The 15,502-nt window shown below is 45.6% G+C and overlaps 1 protein-coding gene across 4 annotated transcripts in view; it reads left to right on the forward strand.

Annotated features, from left to right (window-relative positions):
• The first annotated feature begins 275 nt into the window (after positions 1-275).
• RNF24 (ring finger protein 24) overlaps positions 276-15,502 on the forward strand; it is a 70,118-nt gene continuing 54,891 nt past the window's right edge. The window contains exons 1-3 of one of the 4 annotated variants that reach the window (XM_050943495.1): positions 276-375; positions 1,777-1,834; positions 11,653-11,684. In XM_050943495.1, the coding sequence (XP_050799452.1) occupies positions 11,653-11,684 (32 nt within the window). In that variant the 5' untranslated portion in view covers positions 276-375; positions 1,777-1,834. Of the gene's footprint in view, positions 376-1,776; positions 1,835-2,710; positions 2,780-11,652; positions 11,685-15,502 lie in introns of all 4 variants that reach the window. The other 3 variants (XM_050943493.1, XM_050943492.1, XM_050943494.1) reach the window with 3 other exon arrangements.

A 15,502-nucleotide genomic window follows, 5' to 3' on the forward strand; every position in this document is an offset into this window, starting at 1 on the left:
TGCGCTGACACAGCCCTTTGCACACTGCGCCCCGGGCAGCACCAGCCGCGGAAGGAGCCGTGCCCAGCGCTCCCGCACTCGCAATGCCCAGACGCAGCGCTGCACGCGCCCTGCCCTGTGCACGAGCCAGGAGCGCGAGCCCGGGAAGCAGCAGCGACCGACAGACACTGCCGAGTCGCTGGGCGCACGCGCAGAGCGGGAGGTCCGAGCGCCCCGCGCTAGACAGAAGCGGAGTGGGCGGGGCCCTTCACATCCGGGTCCCCGGCGCGCTGCCCCAGCCCAGCCTGGCAGCGCCGTGTGGTTCTGTCTGGCTGTCAGCGGGAGCGAGGCGGCTGTGGCGTCGACGGGCTCCCTCCGCCAGGGCGGCATCTCTGGGTGAGTGAGGGGCGGGGCTCCCCGGAGGGTGGGGAGAGCTGCCCCCCTTGGGTGCACGCTGCAGAGAGGAGGGGAGAGCTGCCCCCAGCCCCCCCCGGGGTGCACGCTGCAGAGAGGAGGGGAGAGCTGCCCCCAGCCCCCCCCGGGGTGCACGCTGCAGGGAGGGGGGAGAGCTGTCCCCAGCCCCCCCGCCCCCGGGGTGCACGCTGCAGGGAGGGGGGAGAGCTGTCCCCAGCCCCCTGCCCCCGGGGTGCACGCTGCAGGGAGGGGGGGAGAGCTGTCTCCAGCCCCCCTCCCCCCGGGGTGCACGCTGCAGAGAGGAGGGGAGAGCTGCCCCCAGCCCCCCCCCGGGGTGCACGCTGCAGAGAGGAGGGGAGAGCTGCCCCCAGCCCCCCCCCCGGGGTGCACGCTGCAGAGAGGAGGGGAGAGCTGCCCCCAGCCCCCCCCGGGGTGCACGCTGCAGGGAGAGGGGAGAGCTGTCCCCAGCCCCCCGCCCCCGGGGTGCACGCTGCAGGGAGGGGGGGAGAGCTGTCTCCAGCCCCCCACCCCCCCGGGGTGCACGCTGCAGAGAGGAGGGGAGAGCTGTCCCCCGCCCCCGGGGTGCACGCTGCAGAGAGGAGGGGAGAGCTGTCCCCCGCCCCCGGGGTGCACGCTGCAGAGAGGAGGGGAGAGCTGTCCCCCGCCCCCGGGGTGCACGCTGCAGAGAGGAGGGGAGAGCTGTCCCCCGCCCCCGGGGTGCACGCTGCAGGGAGGGGGGAGAGCTGTCCCCCGCGCCCTCCCCCCGCGCTGTGCACGCTGCAGGGAGGGGGGAGAGCTGTCCCCCGCCCCCCGGGGTGCACGCTGCAGGGAGGGGGGAGAGCTGTCCCCCGCCCCCCGGGGTGCACGCTGCAGGGAGGGGGGAGAGCTGTCCCCCGCCCCCCGGGGTGCACGCTGCAGGGAGGGGGGAGAGCTGCCCCCACTCACCCTTTCTCCCCCTTCCCCCATGCACACACTGCAGGTGGGCAATGGGGAAGAGCTGCTTGTTCTTCCCCCTCCCCCCGGGTCTCACTTCAGGGAGGCTCTGCCCCCTCTTTCTGGCAGCCGGGAGGGGCTCTGATCTGCTCCTGGGGAGGAGACCTGAACCCCTTGGAGGGCAGAGGGAGGTGAGCAGTGGTTACCTGCTCGGGGAGGGGAGAGGAGCCTCAGCCCCTCCATCTGGCTGAAGGGGGCCAAGGAGTGGTGGGAAAAGGGTAACTTAGCCCGAGAGGGAGAGGAGATGGAAGGGGCAGCGGAGCCTGGGGGACGATCACGTGCACATTCTCCTGCAGAGCAATTGGCATCATGCATCCCCTGTGGGGAGAAGTGCAGGCCCCCAAATCCCAACCCAAGTTCTCAATTTGGTCTCATCTGCCTGACATCAAGGGCTGTGCCAAGGTTTCCAGCAAGTGAAAGAGACACCCCTCTTGGAGCTGTGTCAGAGGTAGTTACAATCTGCCCGGGATGGCATGTCCCTCAGTCAAGTGTGTCCTGTCTGCTGCTGTGTGCTGCTGAACTGTATGGTGGAAAGGTAGGGCAGAGAGGTTGCTGCTAGTGTATTGTTGTAGCACATCCTATGGCTTTTGGGGGGTTGAGACAAATATTTGTGATTTCTGTTAAAAGCATCATCTTCATATTTAAAATGTACCCTGAAGTGGCCGGAAAGCCCACGCAAGAACATACAGAGACAGACCAGGCATCCAAGAGGCTGCTGTTGGGGTGGTGGGTAGATCACACAGGGCAGAATGCTGGAGAGAAAATGCACCTTCTGTTTCTTGCCTTGCATCATGTGTGTGTTTTAGGATGCACAGGTTAGGGAATCTGTGAGTTAATGGGAGGAAGTCTTAAATCCTAAAAGCTTGCTATAGAAAAGATGTATTAGGTCATTTAGTCTGTTCCCCCAGCCAATGTGGAATTGTTCCCAGTGGTGTATTTGCTGGTGCAATACTCGTGATGCAGAGCTCCGTTAATATCTGTAACCAAGTAGCTCTCCCCGAACCTTCCATGCACGCCATGTGCAAATAGCTAGGTGGTGCCAAATCGTCCACGTCCGTGTATGTGTTGGATTTCCCGCCCCCCACCTTTGGCAGGAGGTTTGGATTACATAGTGTTCTGGCATGCTCCCTGTCTTTGATGTGGAGTTTCCTGTCATGTATAACGTGTTCAGTATCACGTAACCCAGCTCAGTGGCTCCTCTCACAGGGCTGCTGGAAAATGAGATGCATTCCTCATTCTGGTTTTTACAGAGGAAAAATGTCTGAGCTCTTGAGCAGAAATTTTGTTTCACTGGCTTTTCTTTGTTTTTGTTACTGCTCTGCAGGATTGTTTCAACTCGGAAGGGCTCCTATTCACAGCCTGCGACTGACTTTAAGCCAAATAGAGACGAGCTGTACGGTTCTGTTCTTTTATTTAATCATTTCTCTTTTGTACCTATTTTTTTTTTTCCGTAGGGTGCACATTAGCTGGAGTGTTTCCTTGCATTAGCTGCATAGTTCAGGTTTCATTTTACTTATTTGCTACTTCACACACAGTACAAACAATCAGGTAATTTAGATTAGGTACGTTGGAGAACTGTATCGTGAGTATATACTATATTAAATAGACAGTGTAATTTTAGCTGGTAAACTAAACAACTGAAGCATGGTTCTTGTATTAGCTGCTGAGAGCCCTCTTCTTTTTTTTATCATGTTTCTTTATTCAAATACAGAAGTTAGTGATGGAAACGGTCGATTACAATAAAGTCCATTCCTCTCCAAATGCAGGCTGTATAGACCTCTTGCTACCAGAAGCTCATTAAGGCCCTAATTCATAAGAGCACTTAAATTCATGTTTGATTTTTAACCTGGTGAGAGGCCCCATTGGAGTAAGTGGACTACTCACATGCTTAAAGTTAAGCATATTGGCAGAGCACTTATGTTGAGAGGAAGAAGGAAAAAAAAGGTGTGTGAAGGCGAATAAAATATAGATCCCCTACCCAGAGTCCTGCCTAATTTAAAGGGCATTCTAGTATGAAAAAGGATTTGCAGTACAAACAGGGAACCAATCTATTGGCTGCAGCAAGGTGCCATTTTTGCAAGATCACTATCTGCTTTGTTGGAGTGGGGGGCAGACGTGGAAGAATTTATTCTTATGATCAGTGGTAGAACCAAAAGAGCACTGTGAGAGCGCTTCATTTACTTGTGGATCGTATTTCATCCACAGAATTAAGTTGCAGTTACAAGATCAAATTCTACTCTCTGTTACATCTGTGCAACACCTTTGAAAATAGCTGGTTGATACAAGTGTAACTGAAAGCAGAATTTGCCTGCAGAATTTTGTTGTCATGATAATGCAGAAAAAGGAAAGAACCCAGCGTGGCTTGGAGATTGTGGGGTGAGTCTAGTGCCTGCAAACAGAGAAAAACTGTCTGTCTGTTTACTTGTAAACTGGACAAATTTGATACGAAATCAACCTCACAATATTAGGCCGCTGAGTCACTTTTCAGCGTGAAACCATACTTAATCTCATCCTGTTTTGTTTTAGGTAATACATACTGTGTAAAACCATATCACCAAGGTGGAACCTGTTCCTAGATACACACATTTGTATTAATTTTGGCAGTACTTCTGTGCTTTATCGTGTCAAAGTAATTATTTCAGATCAGTAACTTAAACAATAGTTCACTCTGTTATTGCTTGGTGTGGGAGATACAATATACCATTTAGTTCAAACAGTAAAATGGCTTGTCTTGATAAACTACACTGATGAATAGAACAAAACTTGCCCATATTCTTCCTGTTTGAGTTATGAGAAAGCAAAAATGGAGTGGAATGTTTCAGACTTCGTTGTTGATCCCAGCCTGGGTAACCTACATTGTTTAGCATTAAACTAAGCAACTACAATCTTCATGGTATGTGTTTATATCAGATGTAAATAAAACTACCTTAAACTTACTATGTAATAAAATCAGCACCAGTGAAACAGATTATTTATTCAGTTACTGTATTCATAAAGCACTTCCTCTGGTTACTATATTTGGAGTGCTAGGAAATCTATAGAAAAACTTAAATAAAATCTTGGCCAGAGGCCAGAAAAGCTAGCTAGTCTTTCCCTCAAACAATACAGCAAAAAAGAAAATAGTCTCAAAAAGATGAACCACTTGTGGGAGGGCAGAGATGCCGAACCACCCTAATTTTGGGTAATGCTCTGGATTTTTGCATATAATTATGAAATTACTAATTCAGGTTTAAGCCTATGAATTGCAAGCACACGCATGCTTGGTGAGTGACACACACACATGTCACATGGGCCTGACAAATGCAGCAAATAGTTCTGCAGCTGTGGGGGGTGTTCTCTGCCGCCACCCTTATGGCATATGCGATAGGAAACAAGCTATGGAGATTTTGAGTGGACCAGGGTGTTGCTTGTTTCCCTGCCAAGCCGCGAGCTGCGCTCTAACTGCCGTGTGTGGACCCTGCTGGACTATGTTGATGTGCTCTAGGTACCCAGAGTGCTTGGGCAGTTAGTGCACAACATGCAGCTTTTTGGCTTGGATGGTGAATCAAGGCCCCAAACTCGATTCAGAATCACTACAGCTGGCCTCCTGTCAGCCCCTCACTGTGCAGTCTGCAGGGGACCAGAAGGCAAGATGAGGAGGGAGGAGGTGGCAGTGGAGGAGGAGAGAGGGAATGGGACAGAGGATGCTCAACCTGATAATTACCTGGGCCAGTTCTAGGCCTCCTTAAGGGCCTTATGCAGAATAGGAGGGCAGTTTTCTAAGGGCTGATTCTCCCTGTTTAGGGTGGGATGCCCTCTCCTTGGCCGTAGATAGTTGGGAGAGGTCCCAGTTTCCTTGAGGGGAGTATAGGGTAGGGGAGAGAGGCCCTGGTTTCTCTGGTGAGGAGGAGAAGTCCCACTCACTTTAACATGCACAGAAATGCATCTATAATGCACAAATGTTCAAGGCATTCCCCTACCCCGCACCCCAATCTTCATGTGGCTTTGTACCTTTGGCCCTTGCTGATGGTCCAACCAATCTCCCTAATTCCTCTCTAACTTCTTTTTTTCTTCCAGAAATAACCCCTGAAAGTCTCAGAGCAAAGCTGGCATCTCTGGGAGGGGTGGAAAGAATCCGAAAGGTACTGACCAATGTAGGAAGGCCTTGTACCAGATGCCAGAGCCAGCCAGGAGAGGCAGTGTCTAGTTGTTCAGTCCCCTGGGACTGACAGCCAGGGGAACAGGTTTCTAGTCCAGACTCCCACTGGTACATCTCTCTATGTGTATAGCACTTGCTTTAGCCAGGGGAAACTCCAGTAGATCTCCTCAAGGCAGGAGGCATTTCCACACACTGTCCTAGGCTAGATTCAGTTGTGCTTTCCATACTGAAAGCAACTAAAACCCAGCTATCTTTGAGTGCGTGCTGACATCAGCAAGGGCAAATCCATGACAGCCATCACCAGAAGATTGCCCGCTACATTGATCAGACCTGCCTCTATGACGTGAGACAGTTTGATTCTAGACTGGGCTCTGTATCGTCTGATCCCCGTGGTACTGGAGCTTCCCAGCCAATGCTTCCTCAATAACCTCTCCTGAAAAGGGTAGATTAGAGATGGGATAATAATATAAAGTAAAGGCTTTTTTATGCCTATGGACCACACCTTTGCACATTAAAACATAAGACTCTTTCCATCTTTGTGCGTCCCTTCAGTCATCTACAAATCTGGCACTTCTCTGCTGGCCTTAAGTCAGGAGGGACGTGTATTATGGGTGATAAGCTCAAGCTCACCCTCTGAAACTCAACCAGGGGTATTTGTTCCCGCCTGCTCTGACATTGTAGCAGCAGCGAGGTTCCAGCCTCTGGTAATCTAGCCAATGAAAGTCACAGCAAGCATGATTTCCGCCCTTTTGGTGGACGCCCCAAGGATGGAACTGAGAACCTGCACACTTGAAAGCCTGAGCTGCAACAGTTTGAGCCAAAGCTCTGTAGTTGGGGGCTGTAAAAACTCATCCACTGGAACAGTGCAGAAGGGGAGCCTGTAACACCCACCCACCAGTGTGTTACACAAGCAGCAACTGACTTTGTCATAGGCTCAGAGCCAGCTCCAGGCGCCAGCTAAAGAAGCATGTGCTTGGGGCAGCCAATACCAAGGGGCGGCACTCTGGCCGCTATTGGGGTGGCCTGTCTGGGTCTTCGGCAGCAATTCAGGGGCAGGTCCCTCTTGGAGCGACGGACCTGCTGCTGAATTGCTGCTGAAGAGTGGAGCAGCGCAATCTCGCTGCTGTGGCTTTTTTTTTTTTTTTTTTTTTTTTTGTCGCTTGGGGCGGCAGAAAACCTGGTGCCAGCCCTGCATAGGCTACAGGTATATCTGGCTGCTGCCATCCCAATGCCGTTCCACTGGATAACTCTCCTGCTCTTGCAATGGTAGAGATCAACAAAGCTGTTTTTATCCTTCACAGAACATCAGTAGAATCAGGGATTTTAAATACAACACAAGGTTGTCTTACTGGTCAGCCTCCACTGCTGCTCCAGCTTTTCCCCTAGCCATTTACCTTCTCCCCTGTGCAGTCAGTAAACCAAGGCCTGCCCTGGGGTGATGCAAAGGCAGGGGAAGCTTCTTCCTGTAGATGATCATCGCTGTGCAAAGCCATTGATCTCAAGGTCTGTATTGATATGGGGAGCATTCATTCCCCAGTGGAATGCAGCAGCTGTTTAAGGGTAACTCATACAGCAGAAAAAAATTGTGACCCATTTTAATTCTTTATGATGTGTACATAAAGTAGGCTTGAAAGTTTTTGGTTTGGTTTAGTTCTTAAACACCCCACCTCTCACCGTAAATATTAGAGTTTCCTTGCTTTCTGTTGTGGCAGAACATCTCTGCCTCATAGCTGGGTCTTGTAATATGTTCTGAAGCTGGCTAGGCTTTGGCTTAGTTCTATCTCCTGCAGTAGCTGATATCAAAGTTGAACATTGTTGACCCAAGACATTTTATCTACAGTTTTGTAACTTCTCTTCTAGACCTTGTTAGCTGCATTGTCCCGGAAGACTACACTTGGCTGAGGGGCTTGTAGTTGGAGAGGCTTTTTCAGATATACAAAGGTCTTGACCTGCTCACATCCTTGTAAATGAGGGTCAAGGCCTTGAAATGGAAATGAACTGTGAGCCAATCAAGTGTATAGAGTACAGAGGTGATGTGGTTCCTCACTAGGGAGCTGGGCTGTCGTGTTTTGCACAAGCTGGAGCATCTTGGTTGCTTCTACCTTAACCATAATAACCCCTCTCCTGGAGATGACCCATTCTAAAAGGTACATATTTGCTGCAAAAGTTAGGAAGTTAAATCTCTGAGCTGGTGGAACTTCTTGGCCATTCATCTGGAGGGAACAGTTGAACTATCAAACAAGTAATTGACTGCAGTAGCCTCTTTCACTGACGCTGATCAGTTAGCTGGACTAACTTATTTATACCTGAAAAGAGAGAACGAGATTTGTTTTTTTCCAGAGAGCAAAGAGAGTCTGTTCTACAAAATCTGGTGGCCCAAGCAAACTACACGGGCCTGTTAGTTCTCTTAGTCATCATTATGTAATATTTATAATATGGTGGTTCCTAGAGATCTTGATCAGGATTAGCAGTCTTTTGTGCACGCACATACCAAACATGGTCCTTGCCCTGAATAGCTGACTAGGAAGTGGCATGTAAAGGAAGGGGAACACTATAAAATATACAATTTTTGTGTACACGTAGAGGTTTTTTTTCCATGGTAATTATGTAACAGTACGAACCTTGCTGATCTGCTTGTCCTCAAGCTGCTATTAATTGGCTGATTTCTTGTAGGCATCATGGCAGAGGTGTGTCTTGAGGGGAGGTTATTGGCCTTACAGTACAATTCAGCATGGGTGCTCAGTGCATAAGGAACAGCATGGAAGAAGGCATAAGATATGTTTGTGTGAGAAGTTCCCAGTGGTTGGAATAAAGGAGCAAAGTTGTATTGTGATACGTCAAGATAAGATAAATAGAGCAAGGCAGAGTTGTGAAGTTTAAAAAGCTTGAAGCCAGAGTATGAATACAAACAGAAGGAGAGGAGGCAAAGGAAGTGATTATTAGCTGCATTTTTTTGTATGGCAGTGCTTGGGGACCAGAAGGAGGAGTCTCCAGTCATTAGGACAGATGAGGGCCTGGATGAGAATATTGACTGTTAGCACAAACAGAAAAAGTTAGATCTTTAAAAACAATGTGAGGGAAGAAGTGGCAGGACTTAGTTACATCCTGGATGTTACAAGGCAAGAGTGGGAGGAATTCAAGATAGATGACCCTTAATGGGGCTGAGCTAAGAAGGGTGGTTTTGTGTTGGCAGTGACAGGAAGTGAAGAAGGTTGGCGGGAGGGGGGGGAATCATGAGCTCAGTTTGGCTATGTTAAGTGTAAGCTGGTGGAGACTTTTCAGAGAAGATGTTGGATATACAGGCTGAGGTGAGCAAGTTGAGAGAGTCAGCCCGAGAGCAAAGAGAATAGATGCATGAGTCAGCAGTTTATAGGTGATCCTTTAAACCTCTGTGAACAATGAAGTCACTTGAATATGGGGATTGAGCAGAGGATCAAGAATGGAGCCCTGTGGGACTGTTACACAGAGAGATGGGTGTGTGTTGAGGACTCCCCATCCTACTGAAAGATTCTGAAGTGATCAGAGAGGTAGGAGGAGAACCCAGCAAAGATGATCTCTCAAGCCAAGTAAGGACATGATTTTTAGCAGTCTCATCAACAGTGCCAGGAGCAGCAGAGAAGTCAAGGAAGGTGGAGGACAGGCCCTAGGATCCAGAGAGAAAATGATCATTAGAAACCTTGTGGAGAGCATTTTCTGTGGGCTGGAGAGGGTTAGGAGGGACTGGAATCTAAAACGTAGGAGAGGAACTCAAGGCAATGGCATATCCACTGAGGTGGAGGTGGGGCTAAGTTAGAGAAGCAGCTGGGTTAAGACCACCGCAGGCTTGTATTTTGAGTGAAATAGACCAGAAAAGATTGAAAGGTGAAGGAAGAGAGAAAGGAGATGTCTGAAAGTGGGAACACAGTAGGTTGGTTAGTTAGAGAATGGAGTGGAAGACAGCATCCTGACAGGAGGAGAGGATAGATGTTGGCAGGGAGGGGCAGAAGAGAGTGAGAGGGAAGGGAAGGGAGGTTGTGGTAGCTCTTCATCTAGAGAAGAATAGTCCAGGGCCTGGACTTGGGAGACCTGAGTTCAATTCCCTGCTCTGCCACAGACTTCCTGTGTCACTTTGAGCAAGTTATTTAGCCTCTGTGTGCGTTCGTTCTCCATCTATAAGATGGAATAGGGTCACTTCCCTATCACCTAGGAGCAGGGTGACCAGACAGCAAGTGTGAAATTGAGACCGGGGGGAGGTAATAGGAGCCTATATAAGAAAGACCCAAAAATTGGGACATCTGGTCACCCTACCTAGGCGTGTTACGAGCAAAAAGCCATTAAATATTGTGTGTGGCTCAGGTACTACACTAATGGAGACTATATAAGATAGATCTGACAATTTTTTTCTTTGAAAAACAAGCAAAATTTTGCAGACTGTGAGACAAATATAGCAAAGTTCTAATTGAATTTGAGGTCTGGGAGTCGATTAGGATGGAGAAATAACGCCGTTTGATAGTCTACAGCAGTACTGAAGAAGGGAGAGAAGAGAGTTGCAGTGGAGGAAGCCTGCGTGATCATGAGACTTTTTCCAGAGATGTTTTGGGGCATGGGAAGAGGAGGAAGCAGATGTGGGAGTGAACCAGGTTCAGGCGTTCAGTTGTTGTCATATATCCCTCTTTAGTAGGTTTTTAAGGGCAATGTCAAGCTATCAAGTGTTTCTAGGTCCAAATTTAGATTTTTGTGGGTTTGTTTTACAGAATTCCTGAAATTAAAAAAAAAAAAATCTTAGTATTGAAACATTTCATCTGGAGGGGTTGTGACCTTAACATTGTGTTAGTGCATGAAAACCTGTGCATGAAAGTGGCTTATCTACTTTAGTTGTCCACCCTGGCCAAAGTGATAAGAAGGTGGAAAGTACAAAGATAGTTATATTTTTGTTTGCGTAATCTAGAGTATTGCCATCCAGGAACCAATTTTCTAATATGGCTTTTAACTTGACATTCTCATAATGATTTTCTTTTTTACTGTAAAGTGTTTCCTCAAAAGTATTGTCAGACGAATACTAGCAATGTTCTTCCAGATATACTTGATAATCAATGTCTTTTTTTTTTTTTCTTTTTGGAGCCACAGCATTTTTCCAATTAAAAGACATTGTCAGGTTAACCCATATTTGACAAATAATCCTTGCATTTCAGATAGCTTTACATTAACAAAATGTTTCTTCTGTCTTTGATTTTATTTATACTTTTCCTAGTAAAACATAGTGTAGAACTTTTGAGTACATGTCCTATCATTTTGGTGCAGTTATCACAGGAGAAATCCAAAAGTACATGATATCCAATTTATTGCCTCAATCTCAATGTATTTAGACACTTTATTTTGAGCGTAGGCCTTCAGATAAATGTAAATTCAAATTGCATGTTAAACTGACTAAATGTGGATATTAAATCAGAATTTTAAAAATCTTTCATCCACCTGCCCCTGCTTTCCTGTGTCTCAACACGCAGCCTGACTAGCTTTTTAATTTTTAAAATTAAAAGGCTCTTTTAAAACCATCTTTATGTTTGAGTTATACAAAACACATTGAAAGCAGGAACACTGTGGACATAGAGACGAGTGTACTAGAGAAATATAATCACCAGAAAGGATTACTTTAAACTGTATTATATATTTAGGAATTCAATATATTAAAATAAATCAAAGAGAAAAATGCGTATCTCTTCAAGGGAACTAGCTCATTCTTGGATTTCTCTTTATACTTGAGGAAAAGACCATTATTTTTAAGAACACTATTGTTATAGAGAATCTGTCACTGGAACAATAACTGATGAACAATTACCTGATGAGACTAATGCATTTTTGCCCTCTGATCGATCATTAACATTGTTTTTCTGAGGGCCTCTCGGTTGATGATTAAAAAACAGTGGTGCTGTTTTAAAAACCCATCTCTCATTTTGTTTGTTGGCTGTGACTGGCATAGCAGATGTGTGTGTCAGTTATAACTCCTGCGCTTCGTCAGGGTTGTCTGAGCTGTATTAAAACACCACAGCTACTACCCCAGCAGTGACAGTGAGACTTGGGGTTAGTGGAGCTCTTTGTTTGACACCTGCTGCTGTATTCTGTGTTTTGATTTGTTTTTAATTTCTTTACAGATGTCCATCTCCGTTCAGATGTCCAGTTTTCTGTAAGTTGTGCTCTGATACTACTAGTTAAATACAGGAAGGGCCTGCTCTATAGTGGTTTAAATATCCAGCATCCCAGTGGTCTATGAGAATAGCATGAAAGGCTGGGTATTGGAGATGCACTGTTTTTCTGTTCTCTCACATTAGGGTTCATGTACTTGAACTCCTGTAAATCAGCGCTTTTAAGATGAGCAGACTCCTAGTAGATCATTTAAATGGAAAGCTCTCGCCATTAGAGAAAAGGTGATTGGCGTGGAGCATGTCAGATCAATATGAGCTAGTCTGGTTTCTTAAGGAAACTTTTATGCTAACATGAAAATTTTAAATATTGGGAATGGAAGTATTTAAAATGTGACTTGGTAATGATAACAAGCTAAAATACAAGAAGGAACTGTTGTGACTGCAGACTAAAGTACAGTATTCTGATTACAAATGGACATTTGTAATTTATGTTGCTTCATAGAGAGGATATATGCATGTGCAGTAGCTGCCATTGTACTGGCAGTCTAAATTAAAAACAATGTAAAGTCCATGTGGTCAAACATTGCAGTGCAAATATTTATCAAGTGACGATAGTGCTGATCAAGTGTAAGAGCAGTGAGGTCGTTGTTACAAAATGTGCATGGACTTACATCAAACTATAATGTGAGTTCTGTTTTTCGCTTATTGTTTATACGTTTGGCCTCCTTTACATGCTTACACAAAGAACATTGCATGCGGATATTGTGACGTTGCTGAAAAGCAGAAAGGGAATGGCTGCTTTTTCAGCTGAATGTTTGCATGAAAGGAGATAACTCATAGTATTCACTGTAGTAGGAAGAGAGCCTGAGAACACAGGTGTGGCTTCCCTTTTCATGCTGTTTAATTTGTTTCTCAGCCATTCTTTAGGGCTTATCTACATGGAGAAATTGACTGGCATATCTCTACCCAAATAAATATTCTGCTATAGCTGTGCCAGTCGATTTCCCCATATAGACCAGGATTAGATACAGTTTAGAACTTCAGTGGAGAGTTCTATGGATTTTTTTTTTTTTTTAAAAGATTTATATTGGCAAACGCTTACTTTTTCCTCTGTCTAAATTTTGGGTCAAATTTGACTTGTCCTTTCAAATAAATTGTCTGTCATATCATCTATCCATTGTTTAATGCATTGTCTATTTTGATTTCATTGTCTGAGAGTGATTTTTTTAGGAGGCAGGAACTAAATTCACATTAGAATCTTGCTAATGAAGGATTGAATAAATCTGACTTTAAAATCAAAGCTATTGTATCACAATGTAGTCTGTTTTGAGAAATGTAGTTGGTTTCTAATGACAGATAAATACTTCACAATACTTCCATAGATATCCTATAGTATATTTTTACCAGTTAAGACTCACATAACTGAGATTTGACCACAGAACTCCGTCGTTAAACCTTGGCTGTGAAATGGGGTGAGACTGCCAGGATTTTTGTGAGAATTATCAGGGTTGCTGATAAGAGAGGGAGGTTCTGCTGAAATTATGTTTTGAACTTTTCAGTATGCAGTGAGCAGATCAAAGTAATGTTTTTATGGAGCCGATGTATCAGTTGTTATAGTCTCAGTTGTTGGAAGAGGAAAGTAAGACAGTGCATAGAGAATATCTCAGTGATGCATTTTTGTCCATGAAATGTCATTCATAGCCCTGGTCTAGACGACATAGCTAAACTGACGTAAGACAGAGTCAGATCGACGTAAACTGCAAGTGTCTACACTAAAATGTAGCTCCCACAGATGTAACTCACCCACTGCACCGACTTAATAACTCCACTTCCGCGAGAGGTTAACGCAATGTCAGTGTAGACACTGCGTTGCTTACATTGACTGTTGCCTTTTAGAAGCCGTCGCACAGTGCCCCACACCGATAGTTAAATCAGTGCAAGCACTCCTGGTGAGGATGCACACCGCTGATACAGGAGCATAGTGTGGACGTGCCAAAGCGATTTAATTACTGCAGTGGCTGTACTTCAACGTAACTTAGCTCAGCTTAATTTTATAGTGTAGACTTGCCCATAGGTTTCCTCATGGTGCTTCATACATGGCAGTAATTCATCTTTGGCATGAACTCAGATGTTTCAACTACCTTGTGTAGTAATCACACTGACTAAAATAGCAGCAGTTGGGTTGAATTTGTTCTTGTATGCCAGACATAATGGGGCAGGGTAGTTTTCAATCCCGACACTACTTACTTACGGGTGAAAGAGTAGTTGTTCTTTAATGGGAAGCCAGGTGAGGGTTCCTCAGCTGTGACTTGCTGTGTGGTAGCAGTCTCTGCAGGGTGCTTTGCTTTCCTTTACATCTGGCTCAGAACTCCCTTCATTTGCTAGTAAGAGAATAATTCTAATCCTTTTCAATGAGATCAATGGATTAATGGCCTATAAAATTACAAGGATTAACCGAGTCTTTTTTTAAAGCAGCACAAGACCGTTTGTGTAGCCGAAGTAGTATAAGTTTAAGAAGGAATCTATTTGCTGTTAGCAAGATTATTTTTTTTAAATTTAAATAATGAACTTATTTATAGGGTTTAAATAAATCCAAGAACTTGAATTGATACCTGATTCTTTTCTTTTCTTTCCAAAGACTAAAAAAATGCAGTTGGTACATATTCAGTGTTGGTCATTTCTCAGGCCTTGTCTACACTGCCACTTTATGGCACTGCAACTTTCTTGCTCAGGGATGTGAAAAAACACCCCTGTGAGTGCTGCAAGTTTCAGCACTGTAAAGTGGCAGTGTAGACACTGCACCAACGCTGGCAGCCGCGCTAGTAGCTTCATGTGGGTGAGGTTTTTTTTAAGGTGCTTCCAGTGCTGGTGCTGTGACTACACAGCCATGTTAAAGTGCTGCCGCAGCAGCGCTTTAACGTTCTTAGGGAAGACATACCCTAAGATGTTTAGGGTACCTTTTTGCAGCTCCTACACAGGGGAAATTCCAACTGGCCCTGGAGTTTTGCCCGAATGAGGTTTGCAGGATCATTCACAAACAGGGTTTATTTCTGAAGTCACTTTATTATATAATCTTCATTTGTTTGTTTGGAATGAGTTTTTAACTTGTAGGAAAAGGACTTCAAAATCAGTCCCGTTGCGTCCTGTGAGTGACTCGCAGATCCTAGTTGGACCAGAAAGGAAGGGCTGTTCTTCTAGCCCTCTTGTGCCTGATGTGAAGGGGAGAAAGATTAAGTACTTGCATTCTAAAAATGTAAAAAATAAAACTTAATTCTAATGATAAAAAAAGACCCTATTGCAAAAATGCCATTCCTTGGCGTGCAGGAAAAGTAGGTTTTAGTTGGACAGATTTGAAGGTAAGGATTTAGTTACACCCTACTGACCCTCCCTCCCCCTACTGCTTAAAATCTTCCTTTCTGTATGGCTTGTTTAAAATAACTTTCTCCCTAGCTTGTTTTCTTTCTGTATTTGCTTGACCTAGGTAGGCTAGGTGATCCTCCTTGTCCAATTGCCGAGCTACAAGCCGGAAAGCCCTGGCTGCCCCCCAGCATGCTTTCAAAGACCACTTTTTAAATATATACAAAGGAAGGCTCATGATTTCCACTATGCTAATGAGGCCATGGTAGTCTCATTGAAATGTGCCAATAGCTGCCATAATGGTATTTGAGCAGCCTTGTTTTGTGAATTCAAATGTGATTTAACATGGCAGCCCCCATGGAGCTGAGGAAAACTGGCTTCTCTTACAGAATTTCAATAATGCTTCTCTTCTGCACTTAAAAAAAATTGTCAACCTGTGGAGCCCCAGTGTGGGTTTAGTTCCAGTCTTTCATTTTTAAAATTTAAGTTTACGTTTTGCTCA

The sequence above is a fragment of the Gopherus flavomarginatus genome, chromosome 3 (assembly GCF_025201925.1).
Source record: "Gopherus flavomarginatus isolate rGopFla2 chromosome 3, rGopFla2.mat.asm, whole genome shotgun sequence".
In the NCBI taxonomy this organism is placed as follows: domain Eukaryota; kingdom Metazoa; phylum Chordata; order Testudines; family Testudinidae; genus Gopherus; species Gopherus flavomarginatus.